General features: G+C 39.0%; 1 protein-coding gene across 5 annotated transcripts in view; it reads right to left on the reverse strand.

Moving 5' to 3' along the window:
- The window catches only part of dnmt3ab (DNA (cytosine-5-)-methyltransferase 3 alpha b), an 82,798-nt gene that overhangs the window by 12,546 nt on the left and 46,806 nt on the right, over positions 1 to 23,446 (reverse strand). For 3 of the 5 annotated variants that reach the window (XM_038299528.1, XM_038299527.1, XM_038299526.1), the window contains 9 exons: positions 22,986 to 23,132; positions 9,696 to 10,040; positions 6,957 to 7,115; positions 6,654 to 6,761; positions 3,827 to 3,983; positions 3,574 to 3,714; positions 1,540 to 1,584; positions 1,200 to 1,279; positions 933 to 1,045 (listed from right to left, as the gene is read on the reverse strand). In XM_038299528.1, coding sequence (XP_038155456.1) covers positions 933 to 1,045; positions 1,200 to 1,279; positions 1,540 to 1,584; positions 3,574 to 3,714; positions 3,827 to 3,983; positions 6,654 to 6,761; positions 6,957 to 7,115; positions 9,696 to 10,040; positions 22,986 to 23,132 — 1,295 coding nt within the window. Of the gene's footprint in view, positions 1 to 932; positions 1,046 to 1,199; positions 1,280 to 1,539; positions 1,585 to 3,573; positions 3,715 to 3,826; positions 3,984 to 6,653; positions 6,762 to 6,956; positions 7,116 to 9,695; positions 10,041 to 19,201; positions 19,353 to 22,985; positions 23,133 to 23,446 lie in introns of those variants that run through there. The other 2 variants (XM_038299530.1, XM_038299529.1) reach the window with 2 other exon arrangements.

A 23,446-nucleotide genomic window follows, 5' to 3' on the forward strand; every position in this document is an offset into this window, starting at 1 on the left:
TTACGTTAACTCGGCGCTTCGTTTGGATTCGCCCGTTTTATGGTTGGAGTTAAGAATTGTGAGATTTGCAGAGAAAGGAGGTGTTGATGGGGTTTGAACTTCTCTGTACGTCCATTTAACCCACGGAACTGTCGTTATTCATCTATGATATGTAAACTTGTTCTATGACCCCTTTAAATACACAATTGTTTTTGATAATTATAAAAATTTTACATCTTCCGTGTTGTTTTCCAGATATGAAAAGTATCCAGACTTTGATGACAGAATTAAAAACCAGTATTTAAAAAGAAAGAAGTCTGGTCTGGCCCTTGGATCGTATTAACTGATTAACTTTTTAAGTTTTCTGGTGGAGAGATGCTGACCATCAAGACGTCTGTTCGCACCGTAAAAACACTTTGTTTTTGTTTCTGGTGTCGCAAGCTTGGCTTCAGCACTCAAATGACTTATTTCATTCAAGAACAACCGGCAATACCACAGAGTGAGGGTACGGAGCAGCCGAGTTACTTTTATTCATATAATCAATTCTTTGATCTTTAAAATGTATAAAAAGCCTGATGGGATGCAGCGCTATCAGTCCTGATCAATGCTTGATTTAAAAACATAAAAAATAAACTAGGCTGTTGGTATTTGGGCAATAAGTGGAAAGATGTGATTTTTTTTGTTGTTTTTAAATAAACTGCTTTCCTGGAGAGTAATTTTGATTACAACAGAATCATTTCCCAGAGGAGTTTACTGAAAATGTACAAAATAAGCTCTGGTTTACCTCTGGAACCACTTTCCTGATTCATGAAGAGACATTCAACGCTGCCTACTGTTGCTAGGATACTAATTACCCCTAAATACCAACACTAACTAGCAGACAAGAGGAAAAAAATGGATATATGAGGCTGAGAACCATGTAAGCTTGTTGCATTAAGATATTAAACCCTCACCGGCAACAGTTGTTGTTTCCACACATCAGTACCTCTCGCCCGCCGCAGCAAATAGTACAGTAGGATTGATAACCATCATCGTCATATTGATATGCACATTCCAGGAAGCAGTTCTGCAAAGCAAAAAAATACAAAAATGAAAGCATTAAAAAAGGAACAATAAAATATTTGGAATCCCATGAAGTATCCTTAAATTCTGACCCTTTATTTTACACTTTCTGGAGGCTATTTTAACACATGGAAGAAGTTTGGCGGGCAATTTCTCACCTTGCAGCTCTGGCACATTCCTCCAGCAAACAGAGGGTGCTCCAGGCTTACATTTAAACTTCCACAAGATATACAGAGGTCTGGATGGAGAGGAAAGAGAGGCAGAGTTGAACAGGTAGACGTCAGAGAGGTGTGGATACAACACTGAAGTGAAAAGACACAGGTTAGCCGAAACAAATCAGTTAGAAAGACAGACAAAGCTTAGCTGTTTTTATCGGTGTTCAATTTTTAGGAGTTTAAAGGAATAGCTGCATACTTTCTGATAAGGTTGACTTTTAATGATTCAGGTTAGTGAGAAACGTCTGGATGCATCTGGGGAGGATCTATGTCGACAACTTACCCTCTAAGCTGCGGCTTTTCTGTCTCACTTCATAAATAAGCCGCTCTGAGAAAAAAGAAAAAAGAGGGTAAAAAAAAAACAGTTAAGCATTTAAACTTTAAGCTCACCTTAAACACACCCACACATATATTTTTTTTCCTAAACTTTATTGATCTTGCATTGGAGAAATTTATCTCTGCACTTAACCCATCCCCTTGGGGAGCAGTGGGCTGCCATTGTGCAGCACCCAGGGAGCAGTGTGGGGTTAAAGGAATAGTACACCCAAAACATGATTAGCCTTCATTTTCTACTCACCCCCATGCTGAACAACACTCTGGAGTACTTTTTTGATATCTCAAATGCATCTGGAGATCTGGGAGGCTTCTTGCTGTCTGCTGACATTCAAATAATGGAGGTCTATGGCGCCCGAGGCAGAAAGGTCCATAAAAGTCCACAAAAAACGTGTCAATATTCCTCCATACTGCTCGTCCAATGTATTCCAAGTGTCCTGAGTGGGTAGCATCCAGAATTTACTCGAAACGAAGTCATTTAGAATGTTTTTAGAGCATAAACAGTAGTGTATAGGATTTCCTAAAAGCGCGTTCACAACGCTACGGAAGCCGGCAGACCAAACCAGATGAAAGTGCGCATTCAGCGTCTGCTCTGCCGATAATGCAAGCGTAGAAGAAGAAATGTGCTGTTTACCTGTGCAAAGAAAGAAACAACGAAAGAAAAATGTCTGAGGACTTCAGTGTTGAGGAAGAGCATGAGTTCTTTGCTGAGCTGAATGCGCACTTTCGTCTGGTTTGGTCTGCCGTGGTTTCCGTAGACTCGTGTAGCGCTTTCAGGAAATCCTATACACTATTGTTTATGCTCTAAAAACATTCTAAATGACTTCGTTTCAAGTAAATTATGGACGCTACCCACTCAGGACACTTGGAATACATTGGACGAGCAGTATGGAGGAATATTGACACGTTTTTTGTGGACTTTTATGGACCTTTCTGCCTCGGACGCCATAGACCTCCATTATTTGAATGTCAGCAGACAGCAAGAAGCCTCCCAGATCTCCAGATGCATTTGAGATATCAAAAAAGTACTCCAGTGTGTTGTTCAGCATGGGGGGGGTGAGAAAATGAAGGCTAATCATGTTTTGGGTGTAATATTCCTTTAAGGGTCTTGCTCAGGGACCCAGAGTGGCAGTCTGTGGGAGTGGGGGATTGAACTCACAATCTCAGGACCCTATGCCCTAACCACTAGACCACCACTCCCCTATGGAGAAAGAGAGAGAGGGGAAGATAAGTATCTTTGTGGAGGAGTGGGCCAAAATCCCTCCTGCAGTCTGTGCAAACCTGGTAAAAACCTACAGTAAATGTTGGGCCTCTGTAATTGCAAACAAAGGCTACTGTACCAAATATTAACACTGATTTTCTTAGGTAATCAAATACTAATTTGCAGGTGCATCCTACCAATAAATACAAAAACAAAATACATTGTCATTTCTAGACTTTTTATTTAGATTATGTCTCTCACAGTGGACTATGATGATAATTTCAGACCCCTCCATGAGTTCTAAGTGGGAGAACTTGCAAAATAGCAGGATGTTCAAACACTTACTTTCCTCACTGTAAATATACATATATAAATATTCAAAAGCAGACAGACAGCTAGTGGACAGCCACTGAGGAATCAAGCAAACGTGGCTATATCCGCTCGCACAACTAGAACAGTACAAGCCTGAAAAGTAGATCATGCCTGACAAGACAGTATATGGCGCCCATGTTTCATTTTAATGTGTGTACATTTTAATTGTTTAACTAGGTCAATATGGCTCCTGTGGAAACAAACAGCAGCTTCCTATCGTTTAAAACGCTGAATGTAGTTTTGTTTTAATTGTAGGCGACACTGTGATACGCAGCAATCAGCAACAGCCTGGCCTTGTTTCCTGTTACCCTTCTAAAATAATGAACATCTGTTCAATATGTTGCTTCTGGGAACAATTACAGAATAAAGAGTTCATGGATCTTGAATACGGTAATAGATTGGGTCCCCTACCTCTTGTTCTCTCATCTATGATGTCCTTGACTTTAGGTTTTTCAGCTGTGCTTTTGCGAGGCTTTTTGGCTGGGGGGGGTGTATAGGCTGCTGCTTCGGGCTCCACCCACATCTCAGGGTAAACCTCGCAGTTACGCTCCTCTAGCAGGGGGGGTGAGGTTCAACACAAATTTATCACAGGGGGAAAATGATAGAAATGAATCTGAATGAGTTCTGCTCTCCCAACATGTGGCTAAAGGTGATGCCTTCTTACCCTCTGGTGGTTCTAAGCCCTTAGGTCCAGTGGGCTGGAACCCTGTCATCGCCCACTCAATCATCTGCTTGTTTAACATTTCCACTGATTTGGAGGTTTCACTTTCATCGCTGTCAGGACAGGCTGTGAAGGCTTTTCCTGCCCGGCTGCTAGCAACCTGCACACATATTCCAAACATTTTAAAACAGCTCTTTATAAAATATGCTTTTCTACTTAGTATCCATTTTCCATTTTCTACATCCTGTTTTTTCCTCAAAGGAAAGATCGAAATAATATACACTGCAAAAAAACATCTAGATATAAGTAAAAAATGTCTTAAATTAAGTGTATTTACCCTTGATTTGAGAAGGTAAATAAGATGATCTGCCAATGGAATGAGTATTTTTACTCCTAAAATAAGAAAATTAGATACACTTGAAATAAGACAAAGCAATAGTTTTTTTCTCATTTTAAATGTAAATTTTCTTGTTCCATTTGCAAAGTGTCTCATTTACCTCCTCAATTCAAGAAAAAATGCACTTAATTTGACCAAAAATTACTTATTTAGATTTCCATTTTTTGCAGTGTAGACAACACTTCTAGAGGCATGCAAAATGCTTCTGACTTAAAAAAAAAACAAATATATTTTAACTAATTCAAACTCTACAGCTTATGCTAATAGATTCTGCTTATGCTAATAGAAAAGATTTCAACAATAGTAGTTATATGTTGATTTAAGACAGAGATGCAAACATCTGACTGTCTTGCCAGAAACTCAAAAATCCAATTTTCTCTGCCAGTCAGTGAATGTACTATTCCTATCAAAACACCAGGTTCTAGTAACAACTGACGGCTTTAAAATGAAGAATGAAAAGTGTAAGATGATGCTTTTCAAAAGGTCCCCTAATTCTCTATTCAATGAAAAAATACTTTGATTATCCCTAAGGGAAATTAAAAGTGATTTTAATCAATCAACTTTTTTTTCAATGAGTTGTAGATTTTGATAGCCGTAGGCAGGAAGGATCTTCTAACGGGGTGAACATTTATCATCATTCACAAGTAGAGAGGATCATTCGAAGAGCAACAGCTTCTTTGTTTTATCCAATTGAACTTTAAAACTCAGTCTGTTATAAAACAGCCTTTAGATGCCCAAGGTGATCAATTTAAAAATAAAGTGATAATTCTGAAGTAAAGCTTTAAGTAGTCGTTATTAGGGGTGCACCGATAAATCGGCCGGCCGATCGATCGGCCCCGATTTCCTTAATTTAGGGTGATTGGTGATCGGCCGATATTTAGGTATGAAACCGATCTTAACCAATCTATTTAATCCGCGAGTGTCTTAAAATCAGTTGCTATTCCATATTTTCTCTGATCTTTTGTTGAAGTTTTGTTATTTGAAATGTAAAAAATCAAAAGACCAATGTTGTAGTCTTAAGTTTGTTTTATTTAATTAATATTTATTATTTAATTAATTTCTATGTCAAGGCTCTACCTCATGGGCAGTTAAAACCAGTTTATAATGGTTCAAGGCTAATGTTCAATGGCATGTTTTTCAAGAAAAGATTGTAACATTGAAAGTGAATTGCGATCTTGTAACACAGTGTTGGTTATAGCAAAAAAACAATAAAATCGGTATTAACCAAAAATCGGAATCGGCAGGTCAGACTTTTTAAAGATCGGTGATCGGAAATCGGCCAGAAAACTGCAATCGGTGCACCCCTAGTCGTTATATTGAAGGTAAACTAAGCAGTGACTCTAACAATATTCATGCTGACTAGTGCTAAAAAAGACCCTAATGAGCGCTGTAAGTATTAAATGTTAAACTGTACATCTTTTAATTGTTCGTTTAATTTTAAAAACCTCGATTAACCCCGCAATTAATAATAAAAAGAAAGATAGATATAAATGCCAGGTCAAACTGTTGGCAGTGAACTCTGAAAGCTCGAACATGCTAGAATAATCTTTCCCATTTAACCAGGCCAAATTATGAAAAAAAAAAAAATTAAAAATTAAACGACTACTTTTTTCAAAATTCTTATTTAAATTTTTCTATTAAAGAAAAAAGCAGAACTGCAGTCACTGTCACAGAGCCGTGCCTGCTGCTCAAAATAAAAATCATGCGCCACACGTTACAACCAACCTGTGCACAATGTCCTTAACATAGAGGTGAGGGATTCTAATACAATATATAATAAAAACAATGACTTATAAAAGGAAAATAGAACCACAAAAAGACAGTGGAACAGTTTATAACTGGGTGAGGCTGCAGAACGGTGATTCTCAGAGAGGTTTTTCCTTTAAGCAACCGGCAGAAATATCCCAGGAAATCCATTCCAGTGCAATTACAAAATCACTGTGCACATTTTAATATTTAAAAAAAAAAACTATTAGGAATGGTTGTCATCTCAATTTGTCATAAATTCATATACTGCATGTTGATAACATATTTGGTTGAATAAACCATCGTCGATATCTTGCATGTTCTTTCTCAGTCCTTTGATTCCTGTTAATAAAGACCACTAGTACCATAAAGTTTTGTTTTAAAATCAATAAATCTTTGGAAAAAAGTTATTCCACTATGAATAATATATGAACTTTAGCCTCTGTTGTTATTTAGTAAATGTAGCATGTTTTACAGTGTAGCTCTAATCCACACAGAATGGCCTCAGCTTCTAATGTAAGTAATGATCACTGTAAGAATCCTAGAAAATTATGTTTTATCTTTGCTTCTTTTATATTCTTAGAGCATTGATCAAAGTTTTGAGACAATTGAAATAGACCACTGACACCAAAATCTGGCGTGATAGAGTGAAACAGTGTTGAAAGGTTATTTTCAGGAATTTCTCACCTGTAATACTTCGTAGATGGCTTTCTTGTACATAGGTTGTTTGTTATAGGTTGGTTGGTGAAAGGCATTGCTAAATGAACTTAAAGGGAGAAGCTTCTCTACACAAACCTGTAAAAAATACACAAAAATTGATCCAAATATTTTTTGACTTTGCATTAACACATAGATTTTAAACGAGCAACATGAGGCACAAATAATAGCTCACTTTAAACCTTGTGGTTATCACTTAATCCAAGGTTGTTTTCAAAAGGCCAAAAGAAAAATCACCTGCCAGTAATGTTGCTGTTTGCTATGAAAACTCACCACTGAGAATTTTCCGTCTCCAAACCACATAACCCATCTGGTTCCCTCAGCGGCTCTGCTCCGGCCCGTCATCCACCAGGATACGATGCGGCCTGGCCACCAAGAAAATCCTCGCAGCTTTCCCCAAACCAGGTCGCCGATGCCAAAACCGCGGCCGTCCTGCCGCCAAAAGACAACACAAATCATCCACTCTGTATTAACTTCTGAGCCTGTTTATGAAGCCTTTCCAAACAGCTTAGATCTCAATGTTTTTCTCCTTTTAAAAAAAGAGCAGACTGTTACATAAAATAAAAAGAAGAATTAACAAAATAAATTTGATTAAAAAGATGAATTGGGGAGTGGTGGCCTAGTGGTTAGGGCATTGGGCTTTGAATCCTGAGGTTGTGAGTTCGATCCCCCACTCCCACAGACTGCCACTCTGGCTCCCTGAGCAAGACCCTTAACCCCACACTGCTCCCCGGGCGCCTCACAATGGCAGCCCACTGCTCCCCAAGGGGATGGGTTAAATGCAGAGAAGTAATTTCCCTCTGGGATTATTAGAGTATATAAAAAAAAAAATAAAAATTTTTATATATTAGTAAACTGAGACATCATACAGTCTATTTTAAAGTCTATATTCAAAAAACCTTTTTAAAATGCAGTAAAGCAAAATCTCTAGCTTCATAAAAAACCCTTTATTGAACACACAGGGATTAATTTAAAAGGATAGCCACAAAAGAAAGAAAACAGCTACAAGAATACAAACATATGTTCCAAGCACCAAGCATTAGGTTGTAAAAGAGTAAAGGCAAAAATGCAAGTAATTTACTTCAGTTTATAAAAAGAAATAATCTTAAATGCTCTGGCTTGTTTTAATTTAATTGATAAAGCTTAATTAATCCACAAAATAATAGTAAACAGCCAAACATCTATAGATCAAACAGTCTCCCAGATTCACTTATTAAAGAAACAAAAGAAACTGTTTAGTTGTAAATCAATTAGGGCTGCAACTAATGATTATAGTGCATATCTGTCAATTTATTTTTTAAATTGATCTGATAGCAAAAGGTTTCTTGAAGAACAGTGTTTACGAAAGGAAACAAGGTGAAACTAAAACTTTTCCACTTGAGGAGTTCTGGATAGTACGGATGAGGATTAGGGCCACTAAAAAAAAAAAAAAAAGTTAACTGATTTTTAAATTTTATTTCAGTTTAGTATGGGGGAAAAAGTCAGAATTCTGACTTTAATCTCAGAATTCTGACTTTAATCTCAGAATTCTGACTTTTTTCTCTGAATTCTGACTTAAATCTCAGGCCCCGTCCACATGAAGTCAACCCCTGGCCTAAACGCACAAATTTTTCACCAAACCAGCCTCTCATCCATACGAAGCCGGCATTTCGGGGGTCTGTAAACAATCTTTTTTTTATTCAGCCTTCAGAGTGGGAAGATTTTGAAACGCCGTTCTCGCGTTTCCATCTTTAAGCTCTAACCGCATTTTTTTTTTTTACACGCATGCGTCATAGCGTCGCCTCTAAACACGCATGCGCGACACAGTATCACAACAACAATGGCGCCGTACTGTGTTGAATGGTTGCTGCTAATGCTACTCACCCTGCTGTCGGGCTTACAACAGAATCTTCTTCTTCTGGAATATCTCCAGGAAGAACAGAGCAATATCGACCACATAGTTCAGCACCTGAATTTGACTGAACCACGAAAATGGACCCGCAGGGCAACCATGTATAAATATTAGTGCACATGCCCAACATTTCGTCGCTTATTTTTGCTTTGGCACCACAGCGCCACTTACAGGCCTGGCATACATTTTGCAGCGTTTTCATGCATTCGTGTGGACGTTCACGTTTATTTTACGTCTCCGTCTTTACGGCAAACGTTCTGGAAAATATTAGCGTTTCCAATTCTGACTAAATTCTGACAATATAAAAAGTCAGAATTTTGAGATTAAAGTCAGAATTCTGACTTTTTTCCCATACTTAACTGAAATAAAATTTTAAAATCAGTTAACTTTTTTTATTTTCCAGTGGCCCTAATGCTCTTCCGTAGGATAGAGCACGTTGACAGATGAAAATGCTTTTTTCATCTTAAATGCACAATTTTTATTTTTTTTTTTTATTTTGGTATCATTACTGCTCGGAGTGGGTTGCTCTGTTCACTTAAGTCATGTTTTACAGTCTCTATACTCCAGTTAACGATAAATTGATTACTAAATTAGTTGACGATTCAATAATCGATTAATCACGATTAAATGTTTCAGCCCTAATATCAATGCTGGAAAACTGAAAAATCTCAGCATTTTAGGGCCTTGTCCACACCAAGAGGGGCAGGATATGTTTTCATAAACAAACTAGATAAACTACACGTTAAGATCCTTTGTGTGAGCCTTTATGGTTCACACAAAGGATTATGGGGATTAATATAGCTTCAAAGCACCAGATAGCGACGCTGGAACTTCTCTGTGCTAAACTATTGATAGGCATCCTGCAGAGCTCAGAGGTGTTTGCACAGCACTTATGGACTAAAACACTTTTTTGGCTTCATTTCATTTGTTGTAGGTAAAACACAAAGACCGTCTTTTTAAGCCTAAGTGAACCTTTTGACACCCCAACAAAAATGTTTAAAAATCCTAAAAACAGTTTGTAAAATATTGATTAACAAGGATTCCATATTTAGATCAATTTCAGCCACAAGTTGAAAATCTTTCTAGGTCAAATGGAGCCAAGTTGCTCTGAATAATTTTACCTCATATTCAGGTTCAGTGTCTGCAGACTTTGGGGACGTTTTTTCCTCTCCTTCGATGGCGACGGGCTCAGGGGTGGTTGCCACAGGGGGGGAGGCTGGGTCAGTAGGTTGCTGCTGTTGCTGTGGTGGCTGCTTATGTTGCTGTTGCTGCAGCGGAGACGGCTGTGATTGCTGTTGATACTGAGGCTGGGACAGAGGCTGGCTGTGTGGCTGAGGCTGAGGTTGTTGCTTTGAAGGCTGTGGGTGTTTAATTAGCGAGACCTCCTCTTTCTGGGTTTCTGTCTCGTTCTTCTCCAGGTCCTTCATTATGTTGAGCTCTGACATTAGCTTGGCTTTCTTCTCTGCCTAAAACAAAACCAAAAAACAAAAGAGAACTTAAGATACAATGCACAACTATTGAAGTTGCCAGTAAAATATCAGCAATTAACCTTTTATTGCAAAGTGTCTTAAAACCCTTGTAAAAGAGATCAGTGGTTCTTAATAGAGCATTAATACAAAAACTTCTTTTCCATCTAGCATTTTAATGGGATTTCCTCTATTAGCCCAAAATCATGTAGAGCAAATTGTGATGTGGAGGGAAAACTAAATGTTTTCTTTTGCACGAACAAATAAAACTGAAAAGAGAGATATGCTTCTCTGCTAAGCTTACTTTACTCTGAAACCTTTAAATAAAACTCTGTGCAACCAATTACCTTTAGAAATCTGATTAGAATATGTGGTCAGTTCGTGGTAATTTAGTCTTACTATAAATTCAGCTGTTCTGTGAAGAGCTAAGTTGTAAAATGACATTAGAGACCAAAAAGCAAACCAGGAAGGTCAGGAGAAAAGATGCTGAGCTGTTTAAATCCGGTTTTAAATTATACACATATTCCAAGAGCTGGGTTATAAAATGTAGTATAGAAGCACTTTCTAAAGAATTGAAAGAGAATTGTCCAACTGTAAGCCTAACTAGAAATGGCCACAAACGTCGGCCCAATCTACATGAGATCAAGTATAACCACAAAGGTATTTGTCGTTTAAGCTGTGCATCAAAACAAATGAGGCAGCTGGGAGGGCATAAATAGATTTATTTAGCCTTTATTTAACCAGGTTAGTCCCACTGAGATTAAAGATCTATTTTAAAAGGGTCATAGAAAGAAAAACAGAGTTTCCATTGTCACGAATAAGGATAGTTCAGTGGGTGAAATGGACGTACAGAGAAGTTCAAACCCCATCAACGCCTCCTTTCTCTGCAAATCTCACAATTCTTAACTTCCACCATAAAACAGGCGAATCCAAACGAAGCCCCAGGTTGACGTAAACTCTGGGATGTTGCCTTATTTGGTTCTGGCCTGTACTTTTGTCATGCACTGAAATTGACATATAGACCAGCCCACTAGTTCACTGGAACCAAGAACATGAATAGAGGTAGATGGAAGACAGCAGTTTAGCTGTTTAGTCTACAGTTGGTTTTATTTCTACAACAATTACAAAGCAGGCAGTTTCTCTATTGAAAATGAGCCAGAACCAGTTGAGTAAATGCAGCGTTCCAGGATGCACATAGAAATTTTTCAGTCTTCCCAAGGATCCGAAGACTCGACAGGCATGGATTATTTTTGTCTGTCAGAGGATCCCTGCAAAGTTTGATGCTCAGCTGTTCATTTGCTCGATGCATTTTACCAAAGACAGCTTTCAAAATCTCGGACAGTTCAAAGCAGGATTTGCTTAACTTTTTTTTGCTGGGCTGCTGACTGGACCGGAGCTCAGCAGAGAGCCATGAGCCGCCCGTCCTCAGCCGGAGGAGGGGGGCTCGGGGCCAGTAAGGCAGGCTGGAGGAAGCACGGGGCCGCCTTTGTCCAGGCTACCTTCACAGTGTCGGGTTCGGTCGCTCCGTCCCCCGCTGGCTACTTAATTCCATCCGCCGGGGTTCCCGGACCAGTCTGGAACTGACGGCTCAGTTCGAGTCCCCGGTCTGTTTCGACTACATGCTGCACTGTAGTCGACCAAAATCTCGGGTGATTTTCATATTCACCCCAGACATTTATGAAAAAGTAGGACATGTCTGGGAAAAAGAGGAAGTCTGGTCATCCTACCATATCAACAATCTGATGTTTCAGTGAGTGAGTGCTTGTTGCTATGATGCGTCTTTGCTCAGCAGCTTTGCCCATTGTAAATCAACCAATCAGCGCACAGCTCATCTAAGGCCCCGTCCACATGAAGTCAAAACGAACACGAAACGCAAATAATTTCCAGAACGTTTGTTGTAAAGATGGAGACGTAAAATAAATGTGATCGACCACACGAATGCATGAAAACACTACAAAGTGTATGCCAGGCCTGTAAGTGGCGCTGTGGTGCCAAAGCAAAAATAGGCAAAAACAGGCAACGAATTGTTGGGCATGCGCAGTAATATTTATACATAGTTGCCCTGCGGGTCCATTTTCGTGGTTCAGTCAAATTCAGGTGTTGAACTATGTGGTCGATATTGCTCTGTTCTTCCTGGAGATATTCCAGAAGAAGAAGATTCTGTTGTAAGCCCGACAGCAGGGTGAGTAGCATGAGCAGCAACCATTCAACACAGTACGGCGCCATTGTTGTTGTGATACTGTGTCGCGCATGCGTGTTTAGAGGCGACGCTACGACGCATGCGTGTAAGAAAAAAAATGCGGTTAGAGCTTAAAGATGGAAACGCGAAAACGCCGTTTCAAAATCTTCCCACTCTGAAGGCTGAATAAAAAAAAGATCGTTTACAGACCCCCGAAACGCCGGCTTCGTATGGATGAGAGGCTGGATTGGTGAAAAATTTGTGCGTTTAGGCCAGGGTTCGGCTTCGTGTGGACGGGGCATAAATATTCATGATCAAACCATAAAAGGAAAAAAACCTGTCGTTTGATTCTAGGGCTTTTAACCAGGCTGCATTAGGGCTCATTCATTTTCTTTATTTAACCAGGTAAACCCCGTTGAGATCTGGATCTCACTTTCAAGGGGGACCTGGGCAGAAATCTGCAATACATTGCAACCTGGTTACAAAAATAAAACCAATTAATACATATTATGCACAAATATAAAACAATAAAAACAATTTAAAAGCAGCGACACCGTTTCATAGAAGCTTGTTGTCTATGTTTAAGAACCGCTCGAAATAAGTCCAATGAAATAGTGTCTGACATTTTGAGCTCAGACTGGAGCTGATTCCACGCTGTAGGAGCCAACACACTTAATGCTCATAGAACAGCAAACAGGTCATTTTCAACCAAACAAATGTTACACACCCTATTCAGAGACCTTAATGACCAAATACCCTATAGAATCCTTCTATGACCGCTTTAAAACAGCGACCTGACCAAGAGGAAGGTAGCATAGAAGTCCCATGTATGTCATCTGTTTTGGCAACCTGGGTTATTCCTGTATGATTTTGCTCAGGGATAAGGAATTAAACACAGGCTACACATTGCCCAGAAGTAATTTCCCACCGAACATCAGGGTTTGAAAAACTTGACTAAGACATTGTTGATTGAGAGAACCAACTGTTTATAGAGAATGTTCATTCTATCCAGCATGAAATAATTGAATGATTTCAGTTAATTATTGTGGTAAATGTCTTAATTATTGCTCCTCTAAGTCATCAGTTAAATATAACCTATTTAGCTGTGCTGCACGGTGGTGCAGAATTCGTAACATGATAGAAATAGACTATAGAATAAACATGGCTGATTGTGAGGGCATTTGTATGTTAATAGAGTCAAGTCTTAGCAAGCGTTAAGAAGCACATGTGTTGCTCCCACAACTAATTATAGCCTTGAAAACAGACACTTAAATGACATGAAGTCACACGTAAAGTAGAGCAACATGCCTTCTCAATAGATGATAGATCTACACCTTTATTTTATGGAAGATTATACTGTTTCAAATATCAAGCTTATATTTTTTCTGTTTAGTAACCTAATAGGTTGCTCCTTTGTTATAATTTATACATACATTTTATATACATTGAAGTCTATTAAAGGTATATTGGAGGATTTTCTCAAATAAAAAAAAAATGCACATGCATAATGCGTGCGAGAGCATGCACAAACCCATTTCTCCTCGTGCACACTCTGTTTAAAAGTTGCTGTTTGCATTACAAGCTTACTTTCCAAAAATAAATGAGCATTTAAGCATGCAATGGACTGGTGACCTGTCCAAGGTGTACCCCGCCTCTCTCCCGTAAACAGATAGGCACCAGCATCCCTCTCGACCCCAGCTGGGATAAACCCTGACGGAAAATGGATGGATTTGCATTTTTTCCACTACGTCAGATTCACCACCTGTACAGTGAAATCAGGACGAGCACGTAGGACGGCCTTATGTCACCAGAATGACTGATAATTAGGAGGACCACTTATTTTGATGATCCATCCGGATAAACAACATCCTCCACTATACCTTTAATGTGTGAAAAAACATTATTAAGTCACTATAGAACAATCAGGCACAATACCTTGTTAACACATAATGATGCACTTTTATTTTCACAGAAAGCAGGCTGTTAAAAAATAACCCTTCATGTTATGAAAATAGCCTCTTGACAGAAGAGAAAACTCAGGTTTTTAAGAAAAATTTGCATTGTATTATACGCTTCAAGTTGAGAGCAGTTCCAAACAGCTGTGCTTATGTTTCTCAGGAGCTTTTTTAGCTTCTCAGGATTCACATTGTATCCATTTCCAGAGGTGGGATAGCTGGGAAAGCAGGGGGGGAGAAAAGAGTATAGGGGGATCTCCTGGTGTTCTTCCCCAGTGTGACTCATACACAATGGTGCCTTTTAGAGGACAGGGTGATTTGCCTGAACGAGAAGGAGTTTGCCTTAGAAGAGTAGAAACATGTGCTGTTCAATCAAGAAGCTCAGCTGTGCTTTATAAATATCTGTACTATAGTACTGGATGAGTGGTTCAAAGCCCTTGGCTGTACATGATAGGCCCCTTGGCTCCAACATAAGCAAACTGTAGTTAGTGCTCCACATCCTGCTTGGATCCATGGTTCCAGGTGGTAAGCTATAAAAACAAACACATGGCAGCCAGTGTTGTTAAAGAAAGGGAAAGAGGAGTATTGGCTGTTTTCTCATTCTACCTGTTTGATACAGGGAGAATATGAATTTACGTTGTCTCTGTTGTGATTATACAACCGGGAATTTTGCTAATGCCAATCAAGACATTTTTAAAACTTACTTAGGATCTCCCTCTCTGTGGGGTTTCCTCTTCCACAGAGTCTATAAGAAAGTGACACTAAACACAACATTTGGAAAAGCACAGGGGCTATAAGAAGCAGATATTGTCTCTGGACTTCTTCTCATTGGTAAATGCCCCCTTTTGGGGGCCTCGCAGTGTGTGTGTGTCGCTTTACAGGCAAGACAGGCCCAGCGAGTCTAAAAAGATGGCAAATAGAGAAGGAGGTAGAGGAGATAATACAATGCAGTCTTTATCATGTACACATGCCTGCCCATCACAGACACCTCAGAAACGCCACTACTTCATACCTCTTGTTGATGCGTCACTGCAAATAAACCGCACATGTGAACCCTATGGCTGCACAAACACAACAAAGCAAATGTGTTGGAGAAACGGGCTCAGCGTGCCGGTTTAAACGCAAAGGTTAGACAAGAAAGACTTTCCTTACAGCCCTTTGTTATGAACAGAAGCTGTACAGGTCTCTGACAGGGTGTAGAGACACGTTGGCGGCACAACAGAAGATAATCTGACTTAGAAGCCGTGCAGCATGATACCCCGAGGACTCAAAAGGTGATAGAGTGCATTGGGAGGCAAAAAACACCCAGAGCACACACCAGTGTCTACATATGATTGTAAGTAATACTTTAATACTTTAAATCGGGGCTGAAATGGTCACATTAACACAATGAATAAACAAATTCAGATCAGCTCTGTTAAATAAGGCTTTTAACTCCATAAACGCTAAATCTCAAGGAGTGGAATTGTGATAGCAGTACATCATAACCCAAGCATGCAGATAACTTGTATCGGAAAAAAAAAAGGATAAGTGAAATTAGTTTCCAGCCTGCATTTTTTCTCAACATACCACCGAGACTTTAAAACAACACAAAGCTTTTTGACCTCTTCGTGCTGCAGTTTCTCATGCACAGCAAGCAGGAAATACACAGAAAAGGCTGTTGGTCTAGCTGTTTGATGGCTCGTACACTGAGATACGCCTCCATTTAAAAGACCTTAACTTCTCTGAGCGTGACTGTAAGAACACAATAAAAAGCAGGAATGCACCCGTCTTTAACTTGATCGTAATCTAATTGTCTCATAAGTCTTTTTTTTTCCGATCAGTGAACACACCATACCTAAACCCAACCAAGTTGTGCAGCAATGATAATTATTGATGTTTTTAGTGAAGAAAGACTTTAAATTAACACTTTCATTTAGAAAGAAATCAAAGGGAAGCAAAGTTATGTAAGAAGATACTAGAAAAGGAATTGTATTTTCTATAAAATGTCTGAAATCGTTATCAAAACATCAGTAATGCTTGTGCTACATTCTCCACAGTAAATAAACCCAAATGTGACAGTTTTACTCCAGAATGAATTTGCTAAATAACCAAAAAGGTCAGAGGTTGGTCTTTGAATTCATATTGAGTCCAGTAGCAAATATGTCTCCAACTATTCGTGGTTTTGACAACATTTCCCAATTTCACCATATAAACTACAAAAACTACAAATAAATTGCACACCGACTAAGTTTGTCTACCTGCTGTCTAAAGAGTTCTTATCCTCAGCTTTCTTAAAGAAAGCTCTGCCTGCCATAACATCTGATTTAACTCAAATAATCCCTTTGGTCAGATGTTTTCCCCCAGGCGCTAAAAACAGCAATAATAAAACCGCTGTTAAAAAAAAACTAAATGGAAAAGCTGCTATTGCAGAGCTACAGGCTCGTCTGATCCTCTCCTTAATCATCAAGATTATTAAAAAAGCAGTTTTAGTCGGTAAAAATGTTCTTAACAACGACCAGCAGGTTTGACATCTTCCATTCTCATCACAGTAAAGAGACTACCGCTGCCAGGGACATCCTTATAAATGTAGACTGAGGAAGAACCACAGTATTGGACTTTAGTGCATAATTCAATCTGCTGATCAGTATTTTTTCAGAGCACTCTGAAAACTGGGTCGTCCTTTCTGGCACAGGACTTAATTGCTTTAAATCTTTCTTGAAGGACATGGACTTTTTGTTTCAGTAGGTAACTTTACATCAGAGACCACAAAAAAACACTTGTGACGTTCCCCAAGGGTCTATCTTAGGTTCCCTTCTATTAAACATCTACATTCTCCCCTTAATTCAGGTTATAGGAAACAACAACATATGATACCATAACTATGCAGACATTACAAAGCCGCCTGCTGGCTGTGAACTCATTCATGAAAGCATGACTGTGCCATAATGTTCTTCTGCACTATCAATATGGAACATTAACAGTTGTTGGACTAAAGGAAGAGTGTTTAAAAGTTAACACAAAGCTTCAGTCATTAAAAACCAGGCTGGAAATCTGGGTGCAAACCTTCCGAGACACTTAAAAAAAATTAACAAAGTCAACCTATATCACCTCAAGAACATTTCAAGGATTAATGGACTAATGTCTCAGCAGGACCTTGAAAAACAATTTCAGGTGTTTATCTTTAGTAGAAATGAACAGGGCAACGGAGTCCTGGAAGGTCTCCATAAAAAGTTGATCAGACAGCTACCGTTGATTTAGATCGCGGCTGTCTGTGTCCTCATTAAAATTGTGAATTAGAGCACATCACACCAGTTCTAAATTCATTACACTGGCTCCCTGAAACAGACTTTAAAATACCTATTTAGTCCATAAATCAGTCATTGGCTTTGAACCAAAACACATGACAGATTTGTAGTCAGCTTATCAATCACCCAGACCTCTCAAGGCATCTGGCTCAAGTCTAGTCCAAACACCCAGAACCAGAACGGTTTCATATGCTGCACCAATCTGGGACAAATTCCCAGAAAACTGCTGAAACCCTAAGGTATTTCAAGATTAAAAACCTATTTGTGACTCGTCATGACTAAAGTAGAAACAAGTTAGCAGAGCACAAACAGAAAATCAAGAAAACCCAACAAATTCTGAGAAAAAAAAGGGATTTTTGTTTATTTGCAAAATTTGCTAGTTTAAAATATGAAGAAATCACTCAATGTTTTAAACAACATTTTGAAAAGTGTTAAAATGATAAAACTTGGCCTGCTGTTGCACCACATTCTATGACCGTGTTATGTTGTGACTCACTGCAGACTGCTAGCGAGATCCGTGAGAGAGCACCCTCTTTAGTCACACTATATGATAAGGCACACAATGCCTTGCAACATCGGAATTTGCATTTTGAGGAGGGGCACTCCTTGCAGAGTGCCAACATTAAAAAGTTAATTTCTTGATAAATCCTTTTTTTATAGGGGGAGTGTTTGCCTAGTGGTTAGAGCAATGCGCTTGTGCTAGGACAAGGTTGCATGTACCTGGTTCAACATTATTATTACTATTATTATTTTCTGAGAGACTTTTTCATGGATTTGCAACGGCCTGTTTGTCTAAACGTTATTACTTTAAGCCTGTGGTCCAACTTTAAATTTTTTCATCAATAATGTCATTACATTTTCGTTATTTTCATCACTTTTATTGGTATGATAGTATTATGATAGTTAAAAATACCAGTCTAGTGTAACCGCACTATTGTTACCTTTATGAATATTTTAAAGTTGTTAAGAGCAGAAGACCTAACTGAAAAAAAAATGTAATCTTTGCACATGGTATAGTCAGGTTATAGCTTTACAAACATCAGAAATTGGCCAAAAAGTTGTAATCTGCACATCATTTATTAAAAATTGCATTCAATGAAATGTGGGATTTTTATGTCCAAATGCATGAAATCAGACTACATCATGGCAGACGAGTTGCAGATTTTTCAAAATGTGGCAGTAAAGTTAAAGCTTTGGTTTTTATAACTAGTTAAGTGTTATGCCAAATCATATCTGGATCTTTAATATTTTCAGAAAATTTGTAACTATCAATATATAAAGAAAATCATTATTTTTCCCACATGCAAAGATACTAAAATATCCCACAGAAATGTTTGCTTGCTTTATTCATCGAATTTTAAAAAATCATAAATTGTTTTAAAAACAATCTGCTTGAATTAAACAGAGTCCACAACAAAATGGAGGAAAATAAAATTTAGGGCAACAATAAAAACTTTTCCTGTTTCAAAGTTATGGAGGACATTGTATTAATACACATTCCTCATAGAAAAAAAACTTTTAATTTCAAGCCAGCAGCTTTTTTTCTCCAAACATGGCTAAAGCCTGCGATCCCTTCCTTTTTTAAAGAGGCAGGTTCTCTTTAAGCCACACCGCACAGATGGTTCACAACAACTCTCGCGGACATACCTTATGTCAGCATGTTCCCCTCACTGTAAGGAGGCTGCTCGGATATACACACTATTGCCATGTGTTATCAATAAAACAATGCAGTGCACGTACCCATACACGCCAGCTTGCTAAACACATAATCCAGTTTTGGGCTTGGGTTTGTTCACCCCCCACACTTGGGGTGGAAGAGAGCGGAAAAAAAGGAAGAACATTTCTTTGTGTGGGGACTTCAGGGTCAGGTGATTGCTAAGGCACTTCTGGTTGGCTAGACAGGACTTGCAAATGTTGGGGGCCAGGAGGTTGAGCATAGCTGAATATTTTCAGCAAACCTCATCATCACCCTTATATCCACAGAACAAAGTTCACTTCAGCAGCTGGGGGAGGGGTGCAGAAAAGGACGATGAAAGGAAATGAAAAGAGAGAGAAGCAGAGGTTAGCTGTAACACAAAAATGTAAAGTGCAATAACTGTAACCCCCCCCAAAACAACACGCTGTCCATGTTGCAGGAGTATGCAACAGTAAGATCCTCTGCAGAGCAAGAAGAGGAACTCTGAGGGTGACTTTGATGCAAAAGCAAACTACTATGCATACTATACATTTCTACGTGTGAAACTGCATGCACTTTATATATTTTTAATGGTTGTTTTTGTAAATTTTGTGTGTCCTGTCCCCTCTGAAGTCTGCAGCTGCCTTTCTTGGCAAGGTGACCCTCTGAAAGAAGACCTAATGAGACTTTTGTCTGGTGAAGTAAAGATGTAAGGATAAAAAATGAAGGTTCACAAAATGCTGGATAGAAGAAGAGGATAACAAAACAATCCTCAGGAAAATCTCACTGTGTTTCACTTTAAGGAAAATCCACGTTTTTTAAAGAGCTTAAACACACTGGACTCATATTTTACGGTGTATGCCAACTTTTTGGGAGACACTTTTATATTGGCGACTTGCATTGAGTTGGATAAGATTCGAAAAAAATATAAAATAAATATTTTAACAGATGATTAACTCTGAAAACAAAGGATAAGTATAGGAAAAATGTTTAAAAGACACAATTGAACCTGAATAAAAGTTTCCACAGAGAACCATATGGTGAAGGACATGAAAAATCACTAATTTACTGTTTTATAGCCGGTTGTGATTGTCATCTAAAAAAAATGTCTCCTAACTCAGTACTTTTGTATTGTTTCATACATTTCTCATCTGCTTTTGCTTTTAAAATAAACTTAAATCAGTTTAATTCACACAACTTCACTCAGTTCAAGTCAACTCACCGGAATTTAAAGGTATAGTGCACATGCACAGCCCTGTACCCGCTCCCGAGAGGGAACACTTATTAAAGCCTGCGAGATGCACAAGCCCATTTTACCTTTATGATGATCGAGCACGCAATGATAAAACAGTCAATTGGATGGATCTCATCTCACCCACATTTATATATAAAAAAATTCCCCACAAATAAGACTACTGGTACAAAAAAAAAAAATCATGACCTGCATCATGTGTGTGTTGCAGTGGAAATTTGGACATGTCTGGTAAATAAGGATATGTGGCCACCGTATAAATACCAACGATGCAAATTACAAAATAAATAAGCTTATCTTTCCTGGGAAGTTACAATATAGAGGTAGATAACCTTTACTAGCAGTGATGTGGAATGGATTTTTCCAAATAGCGTGCCAGGAAGCATGACCTGTGCTTCCTGTCAAGAATCCAGTTTGTGTGGGTTGTGTTTTTGTGTGTTTTCCCTCCCCCACCAGGTGGCGCCTGATTCTCGTTGGCCTCCTCACACACCTGCGGATGGTTGCCTCATTACCTGAGGACTCTTAAGCTGCTGACTGCCACTACCTCGACGCCAGAGTGTTTGCCAGTTTTGGGTACTCTAGCCAAGCTGAGTTATGCTGAGTGAAACTGAGTTTTTGTCTCCCTGAGTCTTAACCTTGTTGTTTTTGTCTTTGTCTCTCGGCAGGAAGTCATCCTGCAAACTGGATGTTTGGGCCTTCTCCCCCTGGAAGGATTGTCTTGAGCTTGGATGCAAACTGGAGATTTGAACCTACTTTCCCCCCAAAGGATTGTTTGAGCTTCACACTGAGCAGGGGTTACATCTCCACACGAACCGTTCAAGTACCTCAGGAAATGTAAGTGGCAGTCAGCTCCACCGCTCCTCAAAGAACCAACTTAATCTGGGTAAACCCTGTCTGCCCTCCAACGAGTCAACCAATTTCTTCACCAATCCACACCAACTGCATTCTAGGAAGGACACCTTTTCTGGAAACGTGAGTCCGGTTGCTGTTTCTGCTTTTGCAATCGTAGCTCAAATTTCCCACTGAGCCTGAACTAAACACTGAACTTCCCTTCTCACTTTCCAGTGCCGGTTCACCAGCGTTCTGAGTAGGGTTGTCAAAAGTATTGAAACTCAAAAAAGTATCGATACTGAAATGTTGTATCCGGATACAATACTCTTTTTTAAAAGTATCGATACAGTGCCACCACCAGTGGCACCTAAGCAGTCATTAATCTAAAGTGCAGAATAGAGGACAATGCACTTTCAGAACACTGTGTGATTGAATAATTCTGTGCTCTTTTCACTTTCAGACTTTTTTTTTGTAAGAGGTGCAGCTGCTGAGAATTATTTTTGTTTCTTAACCAGTTCGGCTAGTGTCATTGTTATGTGTGCAAAGCATAGCCAAGGAAGGAACGCTTAATTTGAATTTTATAAGTTTTTTATCAAGCTTGCTTAATATTATGCACAGCATACAACCTTTATTGTGTTTATTTATTGTATTTTATTTATTAATGAAAATATTTCTGTAGACTTTTGGAGTCTTTGTTTTTATCCTTGTGGTATCGAAAATGGTATCGAGTATCAAATATTTTCCTTAGTATCGGTATCGAGTTGAAAAGTTTAGTATCGTGACAACCCTAGTTCTGAGTAACACTGGACCCATCTCGACTTGTGTTCAATAAAACCTGTTAAACCCTCCCCTGGTTTCTCTGAGTGGTTTCCTGCATGTGGGTCAGATCGCTGAAAAAGATCATGACACTTCCAGTGTACGCCTTCGCATGAAAGAATCTCCCAAAGGCGCTTTGGCCTTTTTTCTCTCTTCTGAGGCCTTTCTTTTCTTCTCATACACTTCGTAGGCGTTTTTTCACTTACCACCCTCTGCTAATTACAAAGAACCACGGTGAGAAAGGTGACTTTCAATGACTGTCTGAAACCGTAGCTCACCACAGATATACGCGTGAAAGTGGGCTTGCGCAGAAAAAGATAACTAACGGGACGTTAGGTCGTAGGACGGCCTCACGTAAACATATCACCAAAATGATTGACAGTAAGGAGGACCACTTATTTAGAAGATTCGCCCGGAAAAAGAAAATCCTCCACTATACCTTAAAGACAACTTTACAAACAGCTTACGTCAACTGAGTTAAAGTTGATTCACATTATTTAACTAAAATTAACTCCAATTAATTCAACACAATCTAATTACCTAAGTTAAACTCAGCTCATCTCAGGCGCATCTAATAAAAAACATTGCATGTTGAGATCAATCTTGTGAATATTCCCTCGCCTCTGAAGTAAGACATCAAAAGCACAGAGAACAGAGTAAATCTTAGTGTTTTCAGACAGAGGGAAGCATAAACCAGATGTGACCCAAACACATGGATGTAATTTCTCCATTGCTCGTAGGAAAAGGAAAGAACAGAGCATTGAAAAGGAGAATCCAACCGAGGAAATTTCACTGAAATAAATGGTACCTTCATGACATATCAAATGACACATCAAATACACTTGGTCATGAATCCTCCTAGAGTCTGATCTTTGATTCTAACAGCTTCTGTCAACGCTTGTTTCCCACCCTGCAGCCTGTGCTGGCTGGTTTAGAGTTGGGGTACTCACCTCCATCTTCCACTTGGCCATCAACTCCTCCCTGGTTCGCTTGCTAATGTAATAAGGGTCACCAGCCTGGAAGGTTATTCTGGGCATTGGCCTCTGTCGAAGGCTGATCTCCCAACCAACTCCCCCTCGTAGCCTGCCTCGACCTCCCTGTTTAAGGTATGGAAAAAACAAATTAGCTACTTGGTTTTTTTTTTTAAATCAACCTACGAGCTGAGTAGAGCTTTCTAGAAGCTGTGCACTTTACCACTCATCATATTTAAGAAGATGCAATCTGAAATGAACAGTTTAACTGTCTGACTGCTTTAATATTAAGACAACTGGTTGATTTTTTAAGGGAGGTCACAGCGTCTAAGAATTTTGTCAACAAAAAAATACCGGAGCAAATTTTTCCAGGGATGCCCCCAAGTGTATTTGATATTTCACATCTATAGACCACTAGGTACCATTTCTTTCATAAGGTC

The sequence above is a fragment of the Cyprinodon tularosa genome, unplaced genomic scaffold (genome assembly GCF_016077235.1).
Source record: "Cyprinodon tularosa strain WSP-4 unplaced genomic scaffold, ASM1607723v1 ctg430, whole genome shotgun sequence".
NCBI lineage: Eukaryota > Metazoa > Chordata > Actinopteri > Cyprinodontiformes > Cyprinodontidae > Cyprinodon > Cyprinodon tularosa.